The 24,507-nt window shown below is 33.5% G+C and overlaps 1 protein-coding gene, 1 long non-coding RNA gene and 1 other non-coding gene across 3 annotated transcripts; 2 read left to right on the top strand and 1 right to left on the bottom strand.

The window, feature by feature from the left end:
- Window positions 1-5,010: 5,010 nt before the first annotated feature.
- LOC122282164 (ethylene-responsive transcription factor TINY-like) lies at window positions 5,011-6,244 on the top strand. The gene has a single exon (XM_043094121.1). It carries the CDS (start codon window positions 5,315-5,317, stop codon window positions 6,032-6,034), a length of 720 nt encoding a protein of 239 aa, XP_042950055.1. The 5' UTR covers window positions 5,011-5,314; the 3' UTR covers window positions 6,035-6,244.
- Window positions 6,245-12,682: 6,438 nt separating this feature from the next.
- On the top strand, window positions 12,683-12,755 carry TRNAR-UCU. Its single transcript has one exon. It is a non-coding gene; the product is annotated as a tRNA-Arg (tRNA).
- Window positions 12,756-17,766: 5,011 nt separating this feature from the next.
- Window positions 17,767-22,615, bottom strand: LOC122282140. The gene is made up of 3 exons (XR_006230400.1): window positions 21,933-22,615; window positions 19,452-20,427; window positions 17,767-18,694 (listed from the first exon to the last, which is right to left on the bottom strand). It is a non-coding gene; the product is annotated as an uncharacterized LOC122282140 (long non-coding RNA).
- Window positions 22,616-24,507: the final 1,892 nt, after the last annotated feature.

Here is a 24,507-nt window from a genome sequence, read left to right as displayed (position 1 = left end):
ATAATTTTATACAATATATTACATCTATTTTATAATAAAAATAATTTTACAATTTAATATACTAGATCAAACTAAATCAGTTTGTGAATTTATTTTTATAGAATCTCTATAAGGATAAAACATTTCTCTATAAAGAATACCAGTTTAAAACTTGAATACTACCATTTTAAGACCTTTATATATATATAAAAAATTATATTCATCATCCTCACACTACAAACAACTCTTTTTTGTTTCTCTTACCAAATATATAGATGAAAAGTAAAAGAAATCAATTAGTTTGGAAATAATAAAATTAAAAAAATTAAAAATAAAATAAAAATAAGTGTGATGTGTGAGAATGATGAATAGCAAAACTCTTATATTAATATTGGTTACTATTTATGTGACATAATTTAATTTCGAATCTAAGTTTTAGAATTTAAATTTTACAAATTAAATCTAATTATTTGAGTGATGTAAATGATATGCTCTATATACCTATTTAAAAATAAAATAATTATTAAAACTTAGATATTTTTGACATTCATGTTGGTATATTTATATTACTACTTCAAATTATAAACTGCTTGGTAGGACTTCGAGCCCATTTTTTTAAATGACTTGTAAAGAAAGAAATGCATGTGCCATAAGCGTGCAAAGAGATGCAACTTTCGGGAAAGATTCAACTCAACTCAAAAGTCTTCACAAATTTATGAGTATTTTTTGTCATTTTTTATAGGCGATTAATGTTATATGGTTTTTTAATTGAAATTGATCACGTATTCTCAAATGTGATTGCTTGTGGGCGAGCTCACAGCTACCACCGGCCATCTCATGTGAAATTGCAAGTTGCAACAACCAATTCATTGGTAAATTACCCATAAAAATAAAGATGATTAGTATTTATAAATTAAAGGCAGACTTCCAACGATCATGACACAGATTGCCCAGCTGACACCACCCCCAATGTTTCAGAAAAAGACATAAAAGCCTATAACACTGTAATATAGTAGTATACACACTTTAATAAATACAAGTCAGAAAGAGCCAACCGTATCTTTTGTACCCAAAGAAAAGACAAAAGCAAAAAGCATCGCTGCTCTTGATTTAGAGGGATATTTTAGTCATAAAATAATTATATATAAAAATAATATATTAAATTATAAAATTATTTTTATTATAAAATATAAAATTATGTTAATTTATAAAATTCATTTTATATAATCCATTTATAGTTATATCACTCCTCATGTATAAAAGTCACGGTTCAAGTTCTAAGCATGCAGAATTAATATACGAACAGACATACAAACAATCCACGTGAAGGAGAATTGTACGTAAAGCATATTTCATTGTTTTTTCTTTTTCTTGGATATAGATAAATTGCTGAACCCTCGAATTTATACACAAGTATCGTAGACAAAAACATATGAAAATGATTGAACAATATGTGTAATATGAGCTGAGTCAGAATGGCAGTATGGTTAAGAAATGAACCCATCTTAATTATTTGCTAAAAATAACAGGAAAAAAAATGAAGAAGAAGAATATATAAAAATCGAAAACAAAAACACATATCATATAATGAGAAATTATATTCAGTAGCTGTCTAATTTTTCTATTCTGCACACCAAGTCGTGTCAAGGTTAGCAGCCCCAGCCTTCCTTTGCTCATGCAGCTCGATCCTCTCTTCATGAAAAATAAACCCCTCTTCCGACCTGAAACTTGATGAGAGAGAGAGTTTACGGAGAGAGAGAGAGAGAGAGAGAGAGAGAGAGGTGGATGGCAAAATGGGGATTATAGGGAAATGGGGAAATCGCGAAAGAAAAAAAATGGCAAGGGTGCGGTATGGAGATTGTTGTACAGTAGTACTTAGCATGAGATAGAATTTTAAAGCAATTTTTTCTTCTTCCACATTTTTTTAGTACAGTTCAAAGGGACCATTCACGTTTTGGATCTATACGCGGACTTTGCAGTCAAAATCTTTAAAATACTGAGCTTCTAGCTATTAGAAATAAGTAATTATTAGATGCTTTTATTTATATTCTTTGACACAAATAATAATTTAACATATGAACACAAACAGCAGTGATTTAACATCCCATTCCAATATTTGCAATATCTACCGTTGAACGGTTTGGCATTTTGCAGAACAGTTTTGCATGTGTGCATGCGGCTTTAGTACTGCTTTTACCCATTAATCATGGCAAGACTCTAAATAAGTCGTGTGATTCGTGTGAAAAATCTCCATCTGCACCTCCATCTGCACACATGGGCTCATCATTTGATGAACAAATCAAGGAAGTCCTCATGATCACGTGCTAGACCAGTGAAGCATGTGCATAACGAACATATATAAGCTTATTTATTTATTTATTTTCTTTAACTGATGGGGAATGTGGGTGATCTAGGGCTGTGTACGTAACCAACAAAGACCAACATTAACACATGGAACATGAAAAACCTTTTAATGCTTTCGAGACGTTCTATATATGTTTGTTTTACTACTGGGAGTGGGAAAGCTAGCTAGCTAGCTAGCTTGTTGAAATTACCATATAACCTTAGAATTGAAGGGTTGTCTTGGCTATAAACAAGGGATGGGATAGAGTTTCAAAGTTGCCAACAACCAAATTCATTAAGTGGCGGCTCTAAATTAGGGGACAAGATATCTTTGTCTTTTCTTTATCAGAGTATTAATTAAAGTGGTTGATGAATCGGAATGAAAAAGAAACGAAATCGAGATTGGGAATTGGGATGTTTTGCAACCAAAACCCTACTTAATGAGAAGTGTGAATGGTGTGAAAAATAAATTATAATCATCCTCAGATCAGAGGGCAGGGCCCCAGCAAAATGAAAAATAGATGGTTGTTTTGTTGATAACTGTGGACTGAAAGATGAAATCAATGGAATCCTCCACGTGGTATGAGCCAACAAAGCATGTGCTAGCTAGTGGAATCATATAATAATATAATATTATACGATTCCACCTCATTTTTCTTCGCTCTTCGGGACCTCTGCGTCTTCTTACGAAAATCATGTCAAACAGGAAAAACAAATCCCCACATGATGAGGATGTCCTCAAAGGTTCCATATTTGGCTAGCTGTATATTCTTTTTTCCAAAACCGAAAATCAGTAATAAAATCAAGGCTAAACCATATTTTATAATAAATCAGTGAAAAACATAACTCGAAAAGTGAAACAAATAATACAAAAAGATTTGGTCAAGAATTCAGTAAACGTGGCTGAATAGGATCAACCGGATATATATATATATATATATATATATAAATCAGTGAGAGTTTCTTGCCTTTTTTCCTTTTGTTGGGACATGATCATGAGCATCATGACTCAAAGAGGAAACCTTGTTTGTACCGAAAAAATGTGCCTCACAATGATGAAATGCTGTTGGTTTTATAATTATAATGAACTCCTCAACCAATGATTTGTTGATACAATAAAAAAAATTTCTGTTACTTATACATTCCATGCATTTGGTCTTTTTTTTTTTATAATTAATGTCTACATATATATGTTGGATTATTTCAAATAAATATTATCTTTTAAAATTTTCCTCCCGTATATTTTTTGTTAGTCCCCATGTTAGAACGACAAACAAATTTTTAAGAATTTATAAATAAATGAGTTTCATGTTACATAAAATTGAATATAATGGTAGACACACAATAATAATGTTAGTGAGTACATGCATGCGTGGCGTGCAACGCATAAATACATAAACTTTTAATCAAATGAAGTGATGCATTTCTTTATTTTTTTACAGTTATTAATTTTGAAATTTAAACAAAACATTCAGAAAAGCAACTGTTTATTAACAACTTTTCTGACAATTACTATTTTGAATGTTTTGTTTAAGTTTCAAATAAAACATTACATCTGCTGCTAATTATATCTGTTTATTATAAGATTAATGTTCAGAATTTACAATCTGTACACTATATAAAACATTTTTGCATTCTGATAACATAATTGCTAGATTTTCTTTTGCATAACTCAATTCGTGAATAAGATGCAATATTTATCTAAGAAACAGATTAGCAATCGCCCAACTATTTTACAATTTTTATCTATGTTTGCTATTCTTTTTTCTAACAACATATGTAAGTTGTAACTAGCATTTTTAATCCTTTTACAAAGACTTTCTTAGTTTTCATAATTTCATGTTAAAATTACAAATAAGAAAAAATTTAAAAATAAATAAACATTGAATTGAATCAACATTTTCATTTCACAGAGCATTTTTATCCATATTTATATGAAAGTAGAATAGAAGTTAAAGAATAATTAAGTACAAAAATTGATCGAACGTTTAATCTATATATATATGCTTATAAATCCAATTATTATGGTTATAATAACAAAGAATAAGGAAGTGTGAAAAATGAGTATATTTTCCTTTCATGAAACCGAGTATTATTTAATATACTAGGGAATCTTTTCCTAATATTATTTTAATTTCTTTTAAATTTTAAATATTGCTCCACCTATAATTAAAGCTGAAGGGGGGAGAATAAAAATATAAACTTGATCTTTAGTCATGATCACGCGAATGAAAACGGGGATGTGTTTGAAGGTTGAACCAAGTGCAAAGTTAACGGGCAAAAAGGATACGAGAACGGAAACACGGCCTAACGGGGGCGGCCCATGTTAAACAAATAAATAAAATAACATCCCTGGTATTTAATTATCTTTTCACTTAAATGTAACCTTGAATTTTTTTTAGATTTTTTTTTTTACAAGTTGATATTATATTATATATATATAAATATAAAATTAATCACTGATTCATCGGTCATTATTATTATAAATAAAAAAAAAATATATTTTGTTATGTCTAAAAGTAGTTTGCAAATTGATTTTTCTCGCTTCAACATGTATTTATTGAACGTTTGCCAATACAATACATTAATACAACAGTGAATAGAACGCACCGTAACCCAGATTACTCCGTTCTTACATAGACCCCACGTGGCAGCCTCTCTCTCTCTCTCTCTCTCTCTCTCTCTCTCTCTCTCCTGGTAAGAAATTCCCTCGCACAGTCAAACTCTGTTAATTGTTAGCATGTTTTTGTCACACAGAAAAAATAATGGTAGGCTGAAAGGTCGCTTCGTATGAGCGTTCTCACTGTGTATCCCTCTATTTCTCTACAAAACCCCCTCTCTCATTGCTCTCGCTGTCTTCATTCCTCTCTCTCTGACTCTCTCTCAGCAATCACACATCATTATATATATTCATAGCCCATCTGTACATTATATATACATACACAGAGCACATCTGTGTACATCTGTGTAGTGTTATCATACTTGCCGAACAATGACAGAACCAAACAATTCAGAAGCTGCAAGCACCAGCGGCTCATCCACATCTTTACCGTCCGAGCCCTCTTCCTCCAACTCCGTCTCCGCCTTATCCAAAAGACCAAAACCCCAATCCCCAGAGCAGAGCACGCCAAAAAGACCCAGAGACTGTAGCAAACATCCGGTCTTCCGTGGCGTTCGGATGCGCAGTTGGGGAAAATGGGTGTCCGAAATCCGCGAGCCCCGCAAGAAATCCCGTATTTGGCTCGGTACATTTTCCACCCCTGAAATGGCTGCACGGGCGCACGATGTAGCCGCGCTGAGCATTAAAGGTGACTCCGCGGTGCTGAATTTTCCTCGGCTCGTTCATGTGCTACCTCGACCCCTATCATCAACACCAGGTGACATTCAGGCCGCCGCAGTGAAAGCCGCAGCCATGGTCCAATTTGATTCAGAGTCATCTTCTTCCTCCTCCACGTCTTCATCATTGTCGTCTTCGCCAGGAGGTTCGGAATCCGAGGAGCTGGGCGAAATTGTTGAGTTGCCGAATATAGAAGGAAGTTTTGAATTGACCGAATCGCGTACGGACTTCATACTGCTTGACCCGGTTGATGGGTGGGTCTATGATCCGCCATTCGGGCTGCAGGGAGCTGAACTCTCTGGGGATTTTTGTGATCAGATATTGACGATGGAGAATTCGATTCCGACCAACTTCGAAGGTCTAGTGTGGGATTAGTGGCCAAATAATTTGGTGTGCTTTTAGTTAGTTTTTTTTTTTTTTTTGGCTCTACCAAGTTATTTCGCTACGTTCGTTTGCTCTTTGAACAAATCTTGTAATGTAATACAATAAATTCACACGATTTAAGAGTTCCTTTTTTATTTACAGCAGGAATATTGTTCGTGTGAAATTTGATCACATCTGATTTATGATTAAATACTCTTACAATATTGATGTCTACTTCAAATTCCAAATGGTCCCATCTTGCCATCGATGCTTTTCTTGATTTTAGTGCAAAACACTTTGGTCGTCTGTGGTGACTCGCGATAAAGAACTAACGTGGTTTTCGTCAGTATCAAATATGTCGACCCAGATTTTGAACGACAACTAATATATAGGAAACAATTAATTACTAAGCACTCTCAGAGTATGAATAATGCACTACTCTCATCCTATCACGCCGTTCTAATTCCAATTATTCACTTAAGCTCTAGTTTTTAATAACATTAGATCTTGTGATATAATAAGATAAATGATACTTACAGTCATGAGAGAAGTGCCGAATATTTGTTTTTCAAAAGTAATACTTAATTAATAATTAGTTATAGACAAGATATAAGATGCATGATGCCCTACTTGATGAAATTAGTGTGATCATCCAAGTTCTAATTGTTTTGCTTGTTACGGACCTATATATGGCCCCATGTTCCCATCCCCCCACTATGTTATCTCTCTGTCTTAATTCTTTGATAAGGAGAGTATAGGCATAGACCATATACTATTGCCAATTATTGTTATCATCCTTTCACTATATCGCTTTCAATTGCTAGTTGTACCCACTAGTGCAATAATCATGCACCATGCCCATTATCAGAACCGTCATCGTCGCATCATCATCATCATCGTTGTAAAATCTTTCTCTGTTCTTGGTTTTATATATCCTACTTTACATTTCATCTCCACTTTCTTTAATCGTTTTAACATACGTAACATCACATTTGAGCTGAAGTCTAGAGCTTGATTTTCACAACTTGGCTAGTTTCTAATTTTAACATGTCTTAATTAATTGCTTGCTTGAGGCTCCATGCTTCTCCAGTCTTTCATTATGATTAATTAGGTCCAATATCTATACTTAACTCGTGCGACCAAATCAAGGTTGTAGTCTATAATAAGTTATGTACAAGAAAATTATGTCCAGCACTAGCTCCTCCTTGCCGCCCTTGGATTCAAAAGTCACCATTGGTCCAGTACTGCTACTTCACGTGTTTGGACAACATGCATGAAACTAATTATCCGGGCGATGAAATTATTATAAATTAGTTCCCTGTTTTTCCTAACCAATAAAGAAATTATAGGATATTGGTCCAATTAATTAGTTCGAAGTACTTAAGAAAGAGAAAGTCAAGGAAGAACGAAACTTTGGTTCTTGTAATTTTTTAATGAAGCAAACAGTAACACTGCCTCATGGTGTCTAGAAGTTTGGTAGCTAGGGCAGTCCATGGTTTGGTACAATTAACACATAGTAACGCTAATTAAACTTTTTTCTTTTTTTTCCTAGTACTTATTTTCCACCGGCATTCTAAACCAATAAGGAAAAACAACCCGACCAACCTAGTACCTACTCCTACCTGCTTGTTGCTATTTTTCCATTAAGAAAGTAGAAGTAAAATCCTGCAAACTATAATCGCAGGCATGCATGCATATTTGGCACCGTATCGAACTAGATAATATTCTTTAGTTACGTACATATATTAATAAGCCCAATTTGGCTACTTGCGAGTAGATATTTTTTAATCATATTAAGGTCTTTATATATATAAATACATATATAATGCGATTTTTTGTGTATATATATAGTATTTTTACATATGTTATTTATGTGAAATTTTACGACCATAATGTATATAGATTCTACTTAAGTATTTAATGCTGTAATTATAAGATTTGTAGACAGTATAAAATATAAATATCATATGATCAAGAGTATTAATTATCTAATTCGTCTGACAATAAAAATTCAATTAGACTATAATCATCATCACTGATCCCCCAGTCTTAGTCGTCATAGACTTTGTGCAGTTTACAGCTAATTTACACAGTGGCCGGGGGCATTATTGTAATTTGTGGAAACGAGTCATGAATGACACTTCCAATTTGAGTACTGGATGAAATAATATAGAATTAAAACATGAGTACTAGCTAGCATTAGTTCTTAGAAAAATCTCCTTAGATGAAATGAATTTATTATAATATTTTGTAGGCTTATGAGAATATTCCAGATCCTCGAGTCAATTAATTCGGATTTTAAAATATACTCAACTTGATGATAATTTATTTCTACCTAACAATAAGATCAAATATTGGATTATATATATATATATATATATATATATATGTTGATCACGCTGTTCATGACGTCATTCAGATGAGTTGCATGCATCATCCATGAAAGAAATAAACTCTGGTCTCTTTACTGAAAAATTATAATCATTAATCATGATTTTAATAATGTTGCGGAAAGAGCAACTCAAAGTGATCAGACCCAAAAATAAAAAAAATAAAAAAGAAAATAATAAGAAAAAGGCAAATTAGTGCCACTAATTAATTGATACAATCCCTTACTACAATATTCGCTATTTTCTTTATTATAAATTTATATATATATATATATATATATATATATCCCCGTCTTCATGCTATAATTATAAATTTATATGATCTACAGCTAGCATTATATTGTTTTAGGAAGGGACTCCAAATTAGAATAGATGTAAAATTATTGTAAATTAAATAGAATTGTGGCACGTGATATATCATGATTCCTTTTGTAATTTGATTAGATTATAGGGCCTTAATTGAGAGCTAGAGAGATAAAAAGTGTGGCCGATTTAGGACTTCTGTGATAAGTCTGTCTGACAATAACTAATAAATCCAAGCTATTCTTAAATAGATAATTCTTTGTAAAAATAGTAAACCACACCTTAAAAATGTGTAAAAAAATTATTTTTTATTAATATAGCCTACTTTTTTTTTATAAAAGAATTGTACCAAACTTATTGATTTAATTTGAAACTTGTATAATATGAATTGCGCGCTCTTTATATTTATCTCTCTCAAAATATAAAATTCGGACCGAAGTTTTAATTAAAATCTCTCAATCTGACATGATCATTCTCAAGCCATATATAAAATCACTAAATTTAGTTTCTCTTTTTGATTTTTAATTATCAAGATGCAATATTTTCTTAATTTTCAATACGCCATGTGTCTGAACTTCCAATCTGCATGCTAAATTGAAAGGAATTAAAAAATAAATAAAAACTGAGACAGATCATATGCATATATAGTGTGTAATATTATTTCAATTTAATTACGTACAGAGTATAATTTTCACCGAGAAAAGTCTTGGCTATGATGTTGAATATGATCGTGTAGATGTAGATTCATTAACAGTACGTACTTAAGATCTGACATTAAAAAAATAATTAAGATCTGAAAAAAATAATAAGAGTACTCCTCATGATCATCAGATCAGATTGATATATATATATATATATACACACATGTTATTTAGTCATAATTGGTCACGCCGGATCGATCCATTAATGATCAACAGATCATCATCAGGAAATCAGTAATTAACTTGTAGGTAAATTATATATATGGATAATGATCCGGCCTCTACTTATCTAAATTTTCGGAATTTCTAAAATCAGAATAATTATATTTTAATTTAGTTTATTTAAACTTCCAATCTCAATATTAATTTATCGCATATAATATATTTATAACAAGATCACTTAATTTAACTTTATATGATTTTATTTTTGAAAATAGGAATTCCAAGATATATCCATATAATTAACATTACTCATGTCAGGACCTCACTGGTAATTAAACCCAAATATAATTCACTCCTAAAAATAATAATAAAAAAATTACATTACGCAAAGTCAAGCAAACAAGTAATAAACCAATTACTAGTTGTGCTGAAAAACTGGAAGCTAGCTGCACGTTCTTCCTCATTCGCACGCATGCATATATAATATATAAAGAATTAAATCTTAATTAGTTGAAATTTCAGTACTACTCTTGACTTCGGATCGTTATTTGGACAACGCAATTCCCAGCTAGCTTGAATATATCAACTATCAAGTAGTCCTCACTAGTACTACTGCTACCACATATAATTGTCTAATGTCATATGATGTTTTTTATTTTTTTCCAACCCTATAAAAAAGTACGTTAATTTCTATATTTGTCGTTTACACGTAAAACGAGAAGTACGCGTACCGATCGAGAAGGAGATTATAATACATATGATGTTTTGGCTGTTTTGTACAAATATAAGAAGGTGATTGGAATGATACGATCGACGCGACCAGCCATGTACTACTTTTGTTGGATAAATGACAGGGACTGAGACAAAAATACAGAGAAAAAAAAAAAAACAAACAAACAAACAAACAAATAGAAGGGAACGCGGTTTTGCATGCATATATGCCCTCCAATTTTTGTCTAATTTGGTATAAAATCCTATGATCATATTGATCGGCCATGCATTACGATGCATGCAATTGCAATTATGCTGAAGTAATACGCCCACACCCCCAATAATTTTAGAAATTTTAATTAGGTACGTAATTAAGATTCAGAATCTGATAATGTGATCAAATATTGATATATATTATAAAAACACACACACACACACACACACACACACATATATATATAGATACATATAATAATAATCGATCAATAACCGATTTGCTGTTTTAATATCATTGGAGACAATCCCATTGATTTGTTGGTTGAACATAGGCTCTGGTCAGTTTCCATAATTATATAAATAAATTTAAAAGAATTGGACGATATATTTGGTAGCTAAGAAGGTTTAATCAACATGATTTTAAAGTTGAACCTTCTTAATTAATTATGTGGTTGGAACCGGCTCCTTAGTGCATGTAGGCCTGCAAAATGCATTCGTTATTTGGCTTGCAGCATCAATAAATCAGTCCCTCATGTAATGATTGACATTATGCAATAATGGCTTCATTACAGAATTAATAGATGATCAAGTTTGTGTCTTAATTCAAATGACAAAAAAACAAATTAAAGAATGGACGGACCCTATATATATATATATATATATATATGGATGTTAATTTCTGATGAGGTTGTCCTACATCGTTTGTAGAATGGACTGGTGGTCAGTTTCTAAGTGTGAGGAAAAGTCTCACATCTTAAACTAACTTTTAAGGTTAAGAGAGGTTCAAGACCACCCAACACTGATATCAGAGCTTAAGTCTACCAATAAACTCAAACTCAACAGTTGATAGGATAAAATAGTTGTCGCTGTCTCGAACTTAGAATCCGATGCATGAGGGGAAGATTGTTAAGATTGTCTCATATCGGTTTTGAAAAGAGCTAGCGGCCAGTTTATAAGTGTGAGGAAAAGTCTCACATCTTAAACTACATTTTGAGATTGAGAGAGGCCTAAAATTATTCAATAATTTCTTCCATATGCCATCTTTTATATATATAATATCGATAGTACTTAATTCATAAGTAAAGGCCGGGCTGCTAGCTAGCTAGCTAATATATTAATAAAATTGCAGTTCAATTGTGTAATTACGGCCGATCGGCATTAACCATGCAGTAGTAGTGATCATACCGATAACGGATTGATGAAGGATATAGTGGGAATTAATTAACTTGCATGCCACCTTTTGGAAACTAGCTACCATGTCGTCATGTGTTCTTCATACTAGCTAAGTTATCAATTCTCTATATATAATCAATTACGCATATTATTTGTACACTCTATTGATATGGCATAACTCAACAGTTATTTTATATTAAAAAAAATAACGCATGCAACCAATTACATTGATTTGTGTGTAAAGGAGTATGCAAAAATAACTGTACATAAAATTTTAATATTATTTAAACGTCTATAGTTCAAATTGGGATTAATATGAATCTCTTACTCCAACATATAATATAATGTTCTCATAAGAGAGATTAATGAAACAGTCATTTTCCTTGATTACATGGGTTTTCTTTCTTCTTTTTTCTCACCAAACTATTATTCATGTTATTCTCGGTTTCCAAACATCAAACTTGAAAAGTTCTCGATCGTAACAATTGTAGACAAAATTCATCAAACACTCACAAGAAAGGAAAATCTAGATATTGATGGTTTTGAAGACTTTAGTATTTTGAACGCAATCGCATCCATATATGAATGGTGGATAGAGGTCCCTATCTATAATAAACCAAAGCGTGAGGAGCATGCATTGTGGGATTGACTCTAAACAAGAAATAATGGAAAAAGCAAGAGGTGCGACATCCCACTCATCATCATGTGGTTAACTAACCCATGCATCTACTTTCAATCACTTTAATGCAGCATGCATGATCTTCCACTTAACTACAAGTCTACAACACTAACACGTTAGGAAATCTGGATTAATTAATGTTATCCATGCAGTTAGCTACGCATTTATAATGGCTTGACAATCACGGAGAAGGAAATTAAAGATAACTTACACATCATCACATATATATTAATTAATCCACTTGTACATAAAATTATTAATGCCAATGGGGGAGTCTTAAGATAAACAGAAAACATCAATTAGTAACTAAAGGTTATTGATGTCAGCGCCTATGGCCTAATGGATAAGGCGCCTGACTTCTAATCAGGCGATTGTGGGTTCGAGTCCCACTGGGCGTGAGTCTCTTTTTCTCTGTTTTTCATACTCTCTTTTTTTTTAAGTGTTTTTTTCAAGTTGCCTGATCCCATCTACCTTTTCGCTTATTGAGACAAGAAGCAATTTATAAAAGCTAATCAACCACCTTTTGGAAATTGGAATATATATTAAAGTGCTGGGCGGCCCGTTAGTATAAATGTGGGGATTGATTTTTTTTTTTTTCATTTCTTTGTAAATATTTTTGTTAACATCTTTAATCATTAAAAAAAATAAAAATATATATGATTTTACTAATAATCATTTTCTTAACTATTAATAAAATAAAAATTTAAAAAAATTTAAAAACATAAACTGTAACATTGAATGGTAATATTGAGGAGTCCACTAACATTTTTCTTAATTATATCATGTCATATAATATACACTACAAGAAAAACAGGTTTTTGCGACTAATTAATAGCAACGAAAAGAGTATTTGCAACGAAAAGAGTATTTGCAAATACTCTTTTCGTTGCTATTAATTGGTCGCAAAAGCCTGTTTTTCTTATAGTGATATATACTTGCCTATTAACCTAGCTAGCTGCATGGGTTGAGCTTGACACATTACACAAAGGAACTCAACATCACATTAATTAAGCTATTTTTGTTCACCATCCATTAGAAAATAGACCATTTCCATGCATGATCTACATATATAGATGATATATGTTCAATGCATGCATGCTATATATGAACGTACGTGCTATGGTTGTAGGTTGTTGTTTCGTTCTCGACATGACTGGAGATTTGATCGAATGGCTTTGAAGTTCACGCGCATATATATAACATAATAGAAAATGCCCTTCAAATTCGATATGATCTGATCATTTCCTAACCAGCTAGAGGCTCAACTTTTCAATATATATTACAGTCTGCATTGAGAAAAAAATAAACGCATTTTGTTTGAAAGCGAAAAAATCAAATATTTGGTTCATCAATCTTTTCCGAAATGCCCTTCTGAACACTTCAATACATTGACATATATAATATCATATAATATCTTATGTTGTGTTTTTTGCTTTTCGGGTCCTTTTTATTTTTATTTTTAAACTTCATAAATAATTCAACTTTTCTCTCTCTACAGCACTTGTGATGAGAACACTTTTTTTTTAAAATATATTTTTACGTGCGATGATATATAACATTTGTGCACAAAAATGATCACTCAACTCTTTCTTCAATGACCTATATATAAATATTATATAATATATATGTATGTATTGCCTCAATCAAGTCAATGCATGCAAAACGAAAAGCTATCTCGTAATATATAATCCTATTTGTCTAGTTAATCAGAATCCTCCTAGCTATCATTCGATACTATAAGTTAACCAAATCAACAAGTTGTGAACAGTCATACCTGATTTGTAATATATATATAGTTATATGTGTGTGTGTGTGTGTGTGTGTGTGTGTGTGACATATTGTACGTGCGACAAGTTATCATGATAACACTCTTAATTAGATACACGTTTGAAATGAAACCACGGCCGGTGATTAAAAGAATGATATTGATTGATATCACGGAAACCTATAATTAATGGTCTCATCATGATTATTGTGATCAAATTCTAAAAATTAAAACAAGTAAAGGCCAGAGGAAGGAAAGGCAGCCAACGAGCTTCAATTATTGTACACGATACTAGCAGCTAGCTTTCTAATGGCGACAACAAGGAAAAAGAAAAAGTATATATGGTGGAATAAAGGATAAGCTTTTGGTGAAATAAATAATGGGAAACAAGTTTTGCAAACGTACTTAAAAAGTCGACCTTGAATGACCCTTTGATAATCTTTTATATATATATATATATATATGATTCCCTTAACATTATTATAATGTCACTAAACTCACGAGCTACCATGACACCACAGTCACTTCATCCTCTCTACGGGAATATATAGGTTGTACCAAAACCGATAAGAAAATTACCACCGATTTTTTATTTTTTATTTTAATGATTAAATAAGTGTTTTTAAATGATATTGTCATTTTTAAAAAAATATTTAAATATGTAAAAAAATATATGAAAAAAAAGGAATAGAATAGCCTATTCAGTAGCCACTATTATGATTTTTATTGGTAGTTAAGCAGGATCCTAAATTAAATTTTATATATTACTTATAGCATTTTATATTATAAATTATAATATATATTTTTTATTTTTATTTATAAATATATTAGACTTGTGAATTATATAACTATTAACTAGAGGCAATAAGATCAGTCTTTGGCTCATCAAACCTTGAGACTTGAGAGAGAGAGAGAGAGAGAGGAAAAAAAAAATCATGTTTATCAAAGCCCGGACTCGCTACTCTTAAGCCTTTAATATGGGCTAGAACAGCTCCCTCAGGCCCACTATCTGAACGCCACTCCCGCGTATTGCAGTGTGATTAGCCTTGGTTGGGGTCAACTCCCAAGGTGATCATCGAAATTGAGTGAAGATTTGCACTGAAACTACGAGGATCTGACACCAAAGTTGAGGTGCAAAGATCGGGACAACTCAGTGGAGTAGCAAGTTTTCATTGTGCCATTCCAGCCCCTACAAGATTGGCTAATTGATATCAAGAATATTGAAATTACGCTTGGCAATATGTGCATTTCCTGATCATGCAATTGGAAAATGAATGTAATGGCTGAACACTAATTTACATGGAAAGAGAGTACAAGAGAAAGAAATCGAGGCGTGGCCACCACATTTAATTAGAGCACGTACACAACTTAATTTCCTTAATGTCTCACATCTTCCACGGCCAAGTAGTGCATGCGTTCTCACTGTCTCACATCTTTCTTGAATGCAATACAAATTTCCAGTCACCAAGGCTTTCCATATATACTAATGGACGTGGTGTTTTTGACGCGGCAGTATATCGGACAAAAGCAACTTATAGTACGTTCTAGTGATCATGTGATTAAAAATAATATTTTTCAAGGCATATACACTACTGTGATGGTATATAACGTTTTTTAACATTAAAGATGTGATGGTGCAATTTAAACTATATTATATCTTAGAATCCAACTTTTTTTTTTTTTTTTTAACGACGTATTTTAACGTCATTGGTGGTAAATCCTGGATACACAGCTTGTAGCATGCAAATCAAAAGGATTTTTAATACAAAATCGAACTCTAATGTCAAAATATACAGCTGATCATGATCTTCTAGAGCCTGTCCTTTTAAGCATGGATTAATCAAAGCGAGTTTATTGGGATTATTTGAAAGGATAGATTAAGGTCTGATTTAGATAGAAAAATCTCTTATCTCATTTTATCTTATTTCTATATCCAAACATGATAAATATAAACACTTATCAATTTCAGATCTTAATCTTTTTCATATAATGAATTACTTAATTATTACAATTTTTTCAAACTTCTAAACAGAACAAAAAAATTAATTAATTTTTTTTCAAATCTTAAAATAGAAATTATATTAAATAAATTATATTCTAACAAAATTTTAATTTTATAATATTTTTATTTAATTTTTTATCTTTTCTTTTATCAAAATTCTATAAAGTATCTCGATTCAAATTTTTCCACACCAGCAAATGAGCATGTCCAAGTACGGTCTGCCACTTTACACAAGTTATAAAGGACGCGTTTTGAGGGCGAGCAACTATCGGGAGCTAATTTATGAACTTCTTTAAAGAAAAATCTATTTAATAATGCGAATTTCGCTTAGACGTTAAATGAGATGAAAATATGTGAATATTAAAACTTAAAAGTTAAATAAGAAAAAATTAAATAAAAATATTATAAAATTAAAATATTACTAGAATATAATTTTTTAATATTATTTTTATTTTAAAATTTAAAAAAAATGATTTTTTTTATATTGATAGAAAAATTATAATGATTAAATCAGAAATTTAAAACTTTAAAAATTAAAAAAAAAAATTAATTTGAGCGATATTTCAAAAATCAAATAAAATGGGATGTATTGAAAACGGTATATAATAAGCCAGAATCACGTAAATAGGCCCCGTTTAGTTACACAGATGAAATTAGATGAGATGTGATGTTTTGAATAGTAATGAATAAAATATTATTATAATATAATTTTTTAATATTAATTTTATATTTAAATTTAAAAAAATTAAATTATTTATTATATTTTGTACGTGTATTTAAAAAGGTTATAACGATAAATTGAGATAAAATGAGATAAAATTTTTAATTTTGGTTAATCAAGTGGGCCTAAGTGTCCCAACAAAGAAGTTGAAAGAATAATTGAGAAATAGATATATAAAATAGATTTTATAATATTTATTATTATTCAAATAACTAATTTTAAAAGTCCTAAATTAATAATAAATATTATAAAACTTATTTGATACTTCTATTTCTCAATTATTTGAAACTCTTATCTGACCAGAGTAATATTTTTCAGCCCAAACCATCTATGAAGTTGCACGTGTACCAAACTTAAAAATATATAAAAATTGCTTGTCATCGCCTTGACTCAAAAGGCTTGAGGGCCCAACCATGGACTTCGGCCTTAATCGGGCCGGCTCCCAGCAGCTAGCAGCTGGCTTCCATTTTTCCCAACATTTTCGCGGCAAGAAGACACAGTGCGACAACGACAATTCTTTCTTCGCAAAAATTCATGGTTTCCCACATGGAAGTCTTAGCAACGGGGTTCGACGAAGAATCCAAAAAGGTGAGATAATGAATATGCAATCCCACCCAATATGCAATTTCAGAATTTCTACCCAAAACAAAATCCATGAAGATAATTCTTCACACGACCGACTATTTATTAAAAAGATTCTTTCTTGAAGGTCGTTGGAAATTTAATTGGCAATTCCTTTAAGTTGACATTAGGGAGCGAGTAAATTCTAGAAGTGAAATGGTATATACTGATCCGCGTCATTGCCAATGACTTCTATATATAGTATGGAACATAACATCTCTCAATTCATATTTTTTCTGATCTCCATTAGAAAGTCGATTAATCCTAGTGGAGAAAAGTTATTATAGCTTAATCGGAAGCTTGAGGAAATGGATATTAAGCTTATAGAGGCAATTAAAACAAATGACACGCCCACATTAGTCAGTTTATTTCAAGCAAATGAAGGAGTTCTTGAGCAGAGAACAGCCGACTCGTTGGACACAGCATTACACCTTGCTGCAAAGTACGGACACGTTGACTTGGCGTCGGAAATTGTTACATTGTGCCCGGACTTGGTTGCTGCTCAGAACAAGATGCTGGAGACTCCGATACATGAAGCTTGCCGCCATGGGTCTGCCGAGGTTTTGAAGCTGCTATTAACGACCAATCCGAGGGCTGCATGTATGCTGAACTCTGAAAACAAGCTTGCCTCTTTCATGGCTTGCAGTAATGGCCATCACGACGTTGTGAATCTCTTCTTAAACCACCCTGGCATGCTGGGTTTAGAGGAAAATGTATTCGATCTGACTTGTGTTCATGTGGCAGCAAAGAACGGACATATGGGTAGGTAATTAAGGGTTCATATCTTCTTCTTCTTCTTTTTTCTTTTTTTTCACCTTTTCTTTTTAAAATTTTTTTTTAATGAATTCACAAAGTTGTAATCACTTAATTAACATGAAGTCAGAGTTCCTGGTGCAGATGCTGTTATCGAGTTACTAAATGCGTATCCTGACTTGGCTCGAACGACCGACGAGAAAGGCAACTCGCTGCTGCACTATGCCTGTATCCAAGGACACAGGGAGGCAACCCAGATGCTCATAAACTGCGATGCAAGTCTCACTCTGCACCGCAACATTAATGGTTACATACCAGTGCACATGGCATCAATGAATGGCAAAGTTGCAGTCCTTGAAGAGCTTGTGCTCATGGCTTCTCTATCTTTTCGCTATAATACGAACGAGGGAGAGTCGGTGTTTCATCTGGCCGTGAGACATGGACAATACGATGCGCTTGTGTACTTGGTGCAAACCTGCAATGGTACAAATCTCATTCATTGTCAAGATCAGTATGGAAACACCATTTTGCATGTTGCTGTTTCTCGTGGGCGCCATCAGGTAAGAAAAGAATGTTGAATGTTGATTGTAATTCACTAGGGTACGTACATTAAAATGAGCCAGTATGTGGAAGATGGCATGACTCGTGAGGTTAATTGTTTGGTATAATCATCATTTTGCATGTACATCTAGTGTTTCATATAGCTTGGTAAATTCTTCACCAATAGGCTGACCAAATATTAATTAATTTTTGAAAATTAGAAACAGTGTTATTATTAAAAATAAAAGCTGACGATTTCTATGCTACATCAACATTAATCTCATTAGAAATCATTTTAAATTTTAATTTTAAAAAAATTAAAAATGAGAAGGGCTACAGCCACAAAAGAATTTCACAAAAATAAATTCACAAATTGACCTAGTTTAATGCAGTATATCAAATCTACTTTACTTATAAATTTTCAAAAATTCTATGTGTAGTCACTTTTGCGTACTTTTTTACGCACTCTACTGATGTGATTGGTTGTGTATTAAAAAATAATTGATCCGGCCAATCATATCAGTAGAGTGCACAATGAGCACAATGAATACGCAAAAGTCACTGTATTTAACATTACTCATAAATTTTCTAAACATAAAAATAACTTTTTATAAAATTTTGTTCCAGATGGCAGAGTATTTGATCAAAAAGACAAAAGTGCATATTAATGCTCGGAACCTCAGAGGACTCACAGCACTTGACATCCTTGACCAGGCTAAGGACAGTGCAGAAAACCGCCGTCTTGAAGCCAAGTTTGTTAAAGCCGGTGGCAGAAGAAGTATCGAATTGTTATCTCGTTCACCAGCGGAAGAAAGAACGTCCAACAGTCAACGTCTGCCTATCATGCAGCGTTGCATTGCTACTGAATTGGAAATGCCCGTGATGAATGAAATGGTTTCTCCTGAAAGCAAGAGCTCGCCTAGATTCAGCCCGGGAACCAGCTCTAGAATATCATCACCACAGTTTCAAGCTGGAGAGACATTCGACTGTGAAACATACCGAAGGAATTCCTTATTCCCACCTAATATGCGTCAACACAAGCATATTAACAAAGGGCTCCAGGAAAATATAGGTGAGAGTTACACAAATTACCGACATAAGCAGCATGCAATATACATGGAAGCATTGCAAAATGCTAGGAACACTATCATACTAGTTGCCATTTTGATATCAACAGTTACTTTTGCTGCTGGAATCAGCCCTCCTGGTGGTTTCTATCAGCAAGGAAAATCAAAAGGGAAGTTAATTTTAGGCGGAACGTTAGCTTTCAAGGTCTTTGAGATAAGCAACAACATTGCATTGTTCACCTCTCTGTCCATAGTGATTGTTCTTGTCAGCATCATCCCCTTCCAGAGAAAGCCACTGATGATATTGTTGACGGTGGCTCACAAGGCCATGTGGGTAGCTGTGGCATTCATGGCAACAAGTTATGTTGCAGCCACTTGGGCGGTGATGCCTCAAATTACGGGGACAAAATGGATGTTCGTGATGCTATTAGCAGTAAGCGGTGCCACACTGGTAGTGGTTTTTATTGTTCTGAGTGTGATGCTGGTTAAGCACTGGTTGCGGAAAACAAAGTGGAGGAAACTAAGAAAGGATAGCAGGGAGGGAGTTGCAGATCGGGATCCTGACATGGAAAGTCAAAATTCAGATGTTGAGAGCTCATACCTGCAAGGATATCACTCATACTGAATGTTTACACCTCCCAAATGATCGAGAAGAAATTCCAGAGTGTGCACTTACGGTGGAAGAATATCTTAGTGAGAAATGATATTGGTAGTCTTAAGTTACTGTGCAAGCTCCTCGCACTCATTTTGAAGAAGTTGGTATATTTGGAGCCACGTGAAAAAATCATTTTTCAATAATAAATTCCACTTTTTTTCAAAATGAGCATGTGGAATTTGCACAGTATCTAGGATTACTCTACCGTGATTACAATCAAACACCTTTACAGATGTAAAAAAAAGTCCTCCAACCATGGTGCGGAAACGAATTAAATACTTTAACCTCTTAAGGTCGAAAGTTTAACAATCATAAACCATAGGATTTGTATGTAAAGCTGTGTTGTATGGTAATCATTTACAGTGTAAGACTCGTAAATTTGGCGTATCTATTCTAAGTATATATATAATTTTCTCAATCTGTCTATAAACCTAAAGCTTTCAGAGTGGCCTGGCATATTGTTTCTCCAACGGAGCGTATATAGTTGTTCTTACTACCCTATTTTTTCTCCAACTGTTTTTTATTACAACCCAGAGAATTAAAGTTGCCTACGAAATCATTTTCTAACCTTTTGAAGAACCCATCCACTGAAGTCATATTTTTTAAGACCGTCGATCAAACCCGGTACTACGGCTTCAAAATCCCATCAGAGTAACGAGTTCATGAAGCTCATCCTCAAGATAATTTGTAACCTCAATAATAATATCCTAGTCTCCAAAACAAATAATCATGATACAAAGATCAATATCTCTAAACTACGTAATGGTCTGTAGCTAAAAGCATCGACCAAAGCTTTGGTAGTGTTAAGCCTCAAGAAATTAAGATCATCGATCACGGAAAACGTGATAGAGAACCCTCAAGAAAATAGCAAAAGTAATGTGGTAATTTAGGGGAATATAAATTTCTGGATTAGTATACCTTTAATTAGAAAACAGACTATGGTATAGGAGTTTCTAATATTCCAAACTCATTTATTCTGTGTAAACACATAACATAATCAGGCGCAAAAAATGCAACGTATCACAAACAATTTTATATATTAGTTTGAGCCGAAAACCAAACCATGTATAGAGTAGAAAGTTAGACCAAAGGGCAAAGGACACGTGATAAGACCTCAAACGAGTTAGTAGGCCGTATCGCCCATTGATGCGGGGATCTTGGCCATTCAAGATACGGCTAATTCGGAAATTTCTAAAGAAGGGCATTGACTTGGGTCCAGGAAATAATAGATTCGGATCCTACGAACTGAGATTGAAGAATGGACAACTCTACTCCGAAGGGGGTTTTTGTAACCAAGATTTTGTCGAAAGGAATGGTAATGTGCAGGAGAAAGGCTGGAACTTTGATGGAGGACCTAAAGGCAGAGGGCGTGGGTCTGTTCAATGGCGCCTCCTATATATAGGCACAAGCACATATTATTAAAACAGGTTATTTGGGTTAGAGCTACTTACCTCGTGGTAGAAGTGTAGAACCACATTTCTCAAGGTGCTTGATTTGCCGTAATGGGCGTGTGCATCGCATCAACCCCTCTTTCCATTCCCAACTTAAGGAAATACCATGGTAGAATAAAGATGGGCGTAATTGTGAATGGATGCAAGAACTGGGAAAAGCCTATGGTAACTGCTATTTAATTTGTTGGCCAACGCCTTCCCTGCCGACTGGTTAATTCTCTCGCTTGTAGACTGTGGGATGGTTAGGATTAATGGATTGTGTGCCATGGCATATTGCGGAACAAGCCCCCTCTTTCTCAACTGGTAGCGCCCAAAATAGACTGACACTATCTCCTCAAAGAGGTAAAGTACAGAACTCCCGTAGTGGAGGGATATTTTTAGTAGAAGATTGATTTTTGATGTGCTGTGTGATAATGGTGAATGGACCACCATTCATTGGGTGTACGATTGGTGGACTGCTTACTGCTTACTGTCAAGTGTTGGGACATTACTGCGGACCAACTCGCATTGACACAGTGAATGAGGAAGATTAATGGGCGGAAGTTCCAAAATGCAGCAAAGGGGATTGATCCAGTTGGCTCTTCCACTAAGGCCATTGGGATAGCTCCAAACCCTTTTTGTGGTACCCAATTCAGAGTCTACTATTTCTGACAGGAGCAACGCTAAGGGAACAAGCATCCCTTGTCTCTCTTCTTGGAGCATTACATTGCTTCGTAAAGTTATCTTTCAAATTTGACGAGAAGTATATATTTTTTATAAATTTAAAATATTTCTATTAGTTAGATTAATTAATAGATTCATCAAAATAATAATATATTATTATTTTTTTAATAATAATATTTTTAATTTTCTTTCATATGTTGTAATTACACTAACCATATATACATTAATAATTTAATTTGATATTTAAATTATTGATTTCCAACTAAATTTTTTCTTCAACCTCAATAAACATATTTTGTCAACCCTTCTTCTACCAAACAATCATATATATATATATATATAATAATTTAAGGAACCAACAAACACATCTACAATTTATTCATCCAATAATTATATTATGTCAATATTTCTTCTAACTAATATTGACATCTACAATTTGTGGCCATACAGGCAATGCTTATTTCGTTAAATGCACACATTCCTCCTTGATGACATGAAATACCTTCTTTATCACATTTACGGATAATCCCACATTTTTCAGTAGTGAATTCTATAATTAAAAACAAAAATTCATTAAACTTTTAAAAAAATTTAGTCTTTCTTGTTCCCTAAAATTTTACACCAACCAAACAGAGCCCATGTTCACTAAATAGAGACTTCCCATAGTTCAATGAATCAAACGAAAAAAACCCAACTTGACCAATAAAAAACTATCTGTTGCGCTTTCGGCCTGTCTAAAAATCATACAAAATGATATTTAAGTGGTTCAGTAAATTACCTATGTCCACTGGAGCCTTTTTTATAAAATTTGTACAAGATTTACAAAAATCTACAAATTCTCATCTCTCCCTCATGTCCCTCTTTCTCTCTGTTTTTTTTCTTTTTCCCCCACCGCTGCTGCCGCGCCCCACTTTCTGCACCTGAGCTCTCTCCTATTTATAGGAGAGAGCAGCCTACAACTTACAATTTTGGTGAAGGGATTTACGAAAGAAATGGAGGTGCAGACACTGTGGGTGTCTGTGGGAGGCGCCTAATATGCCAAGGGAGAGAACGGTGCTTCTCTCTGTTTTCACACTGCAGGTGGCTTTTCAATAATCACCCCCTCCATCCAAGTATGCCATATTAGGCTGCTTGCAAACTGATTCATTTTTCAAATGAATGCACTTATTTCTTTGACATGAGAGATTTCCGATATCAAATGCATCTGCAGGTACGTCTTCAAATGGATATTCGGATGCCTCTCCAAATGCATCTTCAAATGCATTCGCATCGTCTACATCCACGGAGCTTGCAAGGGATTTTCTTCAGAGGAGATTTACAAGTGCTCAACTGCACAATCTCAACTCTCTAGGATTCTTCTTTTGCTCGAGTCCATGAGTCCGCACTCATGTACACCTTGAGCAAACTGAGTTTTGCTCGAGCCATAGTCGAGCAAACAATCTACTTGGTGTCTTTGCAGCTTTCAAACCAGGCTCCATAATCCTACAATCACACCAATCTCCAACTTGGAGACTGGTTATCAACATGCTAGCGTCTATCTCTAACATGATCCCTTGCCATCTTTGCAATTTTACAGCTCATGTCTTCAAATTAGAAGACTAACTAAAGTGATGCATAACTTTAGTTTATCACGTACAGTGCCCTTAATCAACACATTTACATAGGGCAACACATCTCCCACTGCACTGGGAATCAATGGTCTCGCAATGACCTTGACACATATCAGAGAACCTATTACTGAGGTCTCCATCTCTGACTTGGGCGACTAACTCCTCATCCTGTTGCTAACATATTCTGTCTTCAGTAGATGTGCCCATCTTGTGTGCAGTCTCTGCTAACTTCGACTTGCATAATCTCCATTCTTGCAAGATTTTCTTCATACCATAGTTCACTACCTTCATTCAGCAGGATA

This window comes from Carya illinoinensis, chromosome 1 (assembly GCF_018687715.1).
Source record: "Carya illinoinensis cultivar Pawnee chromosome 1, C.illinoinensisPawnee_v1, whole genome shotgun sequence".
Lineage (NCBI taxonomy): Eukaryota > Viridiplantae > Streptophyta > Magnoliopsida > Fagales > Juglandaceae > Carya > Carya illinoinensis.
Note: the sequence above shows the minus strand (reverse complement) of the source record. Positions and strands in the feature narration are given on the sequence as shown.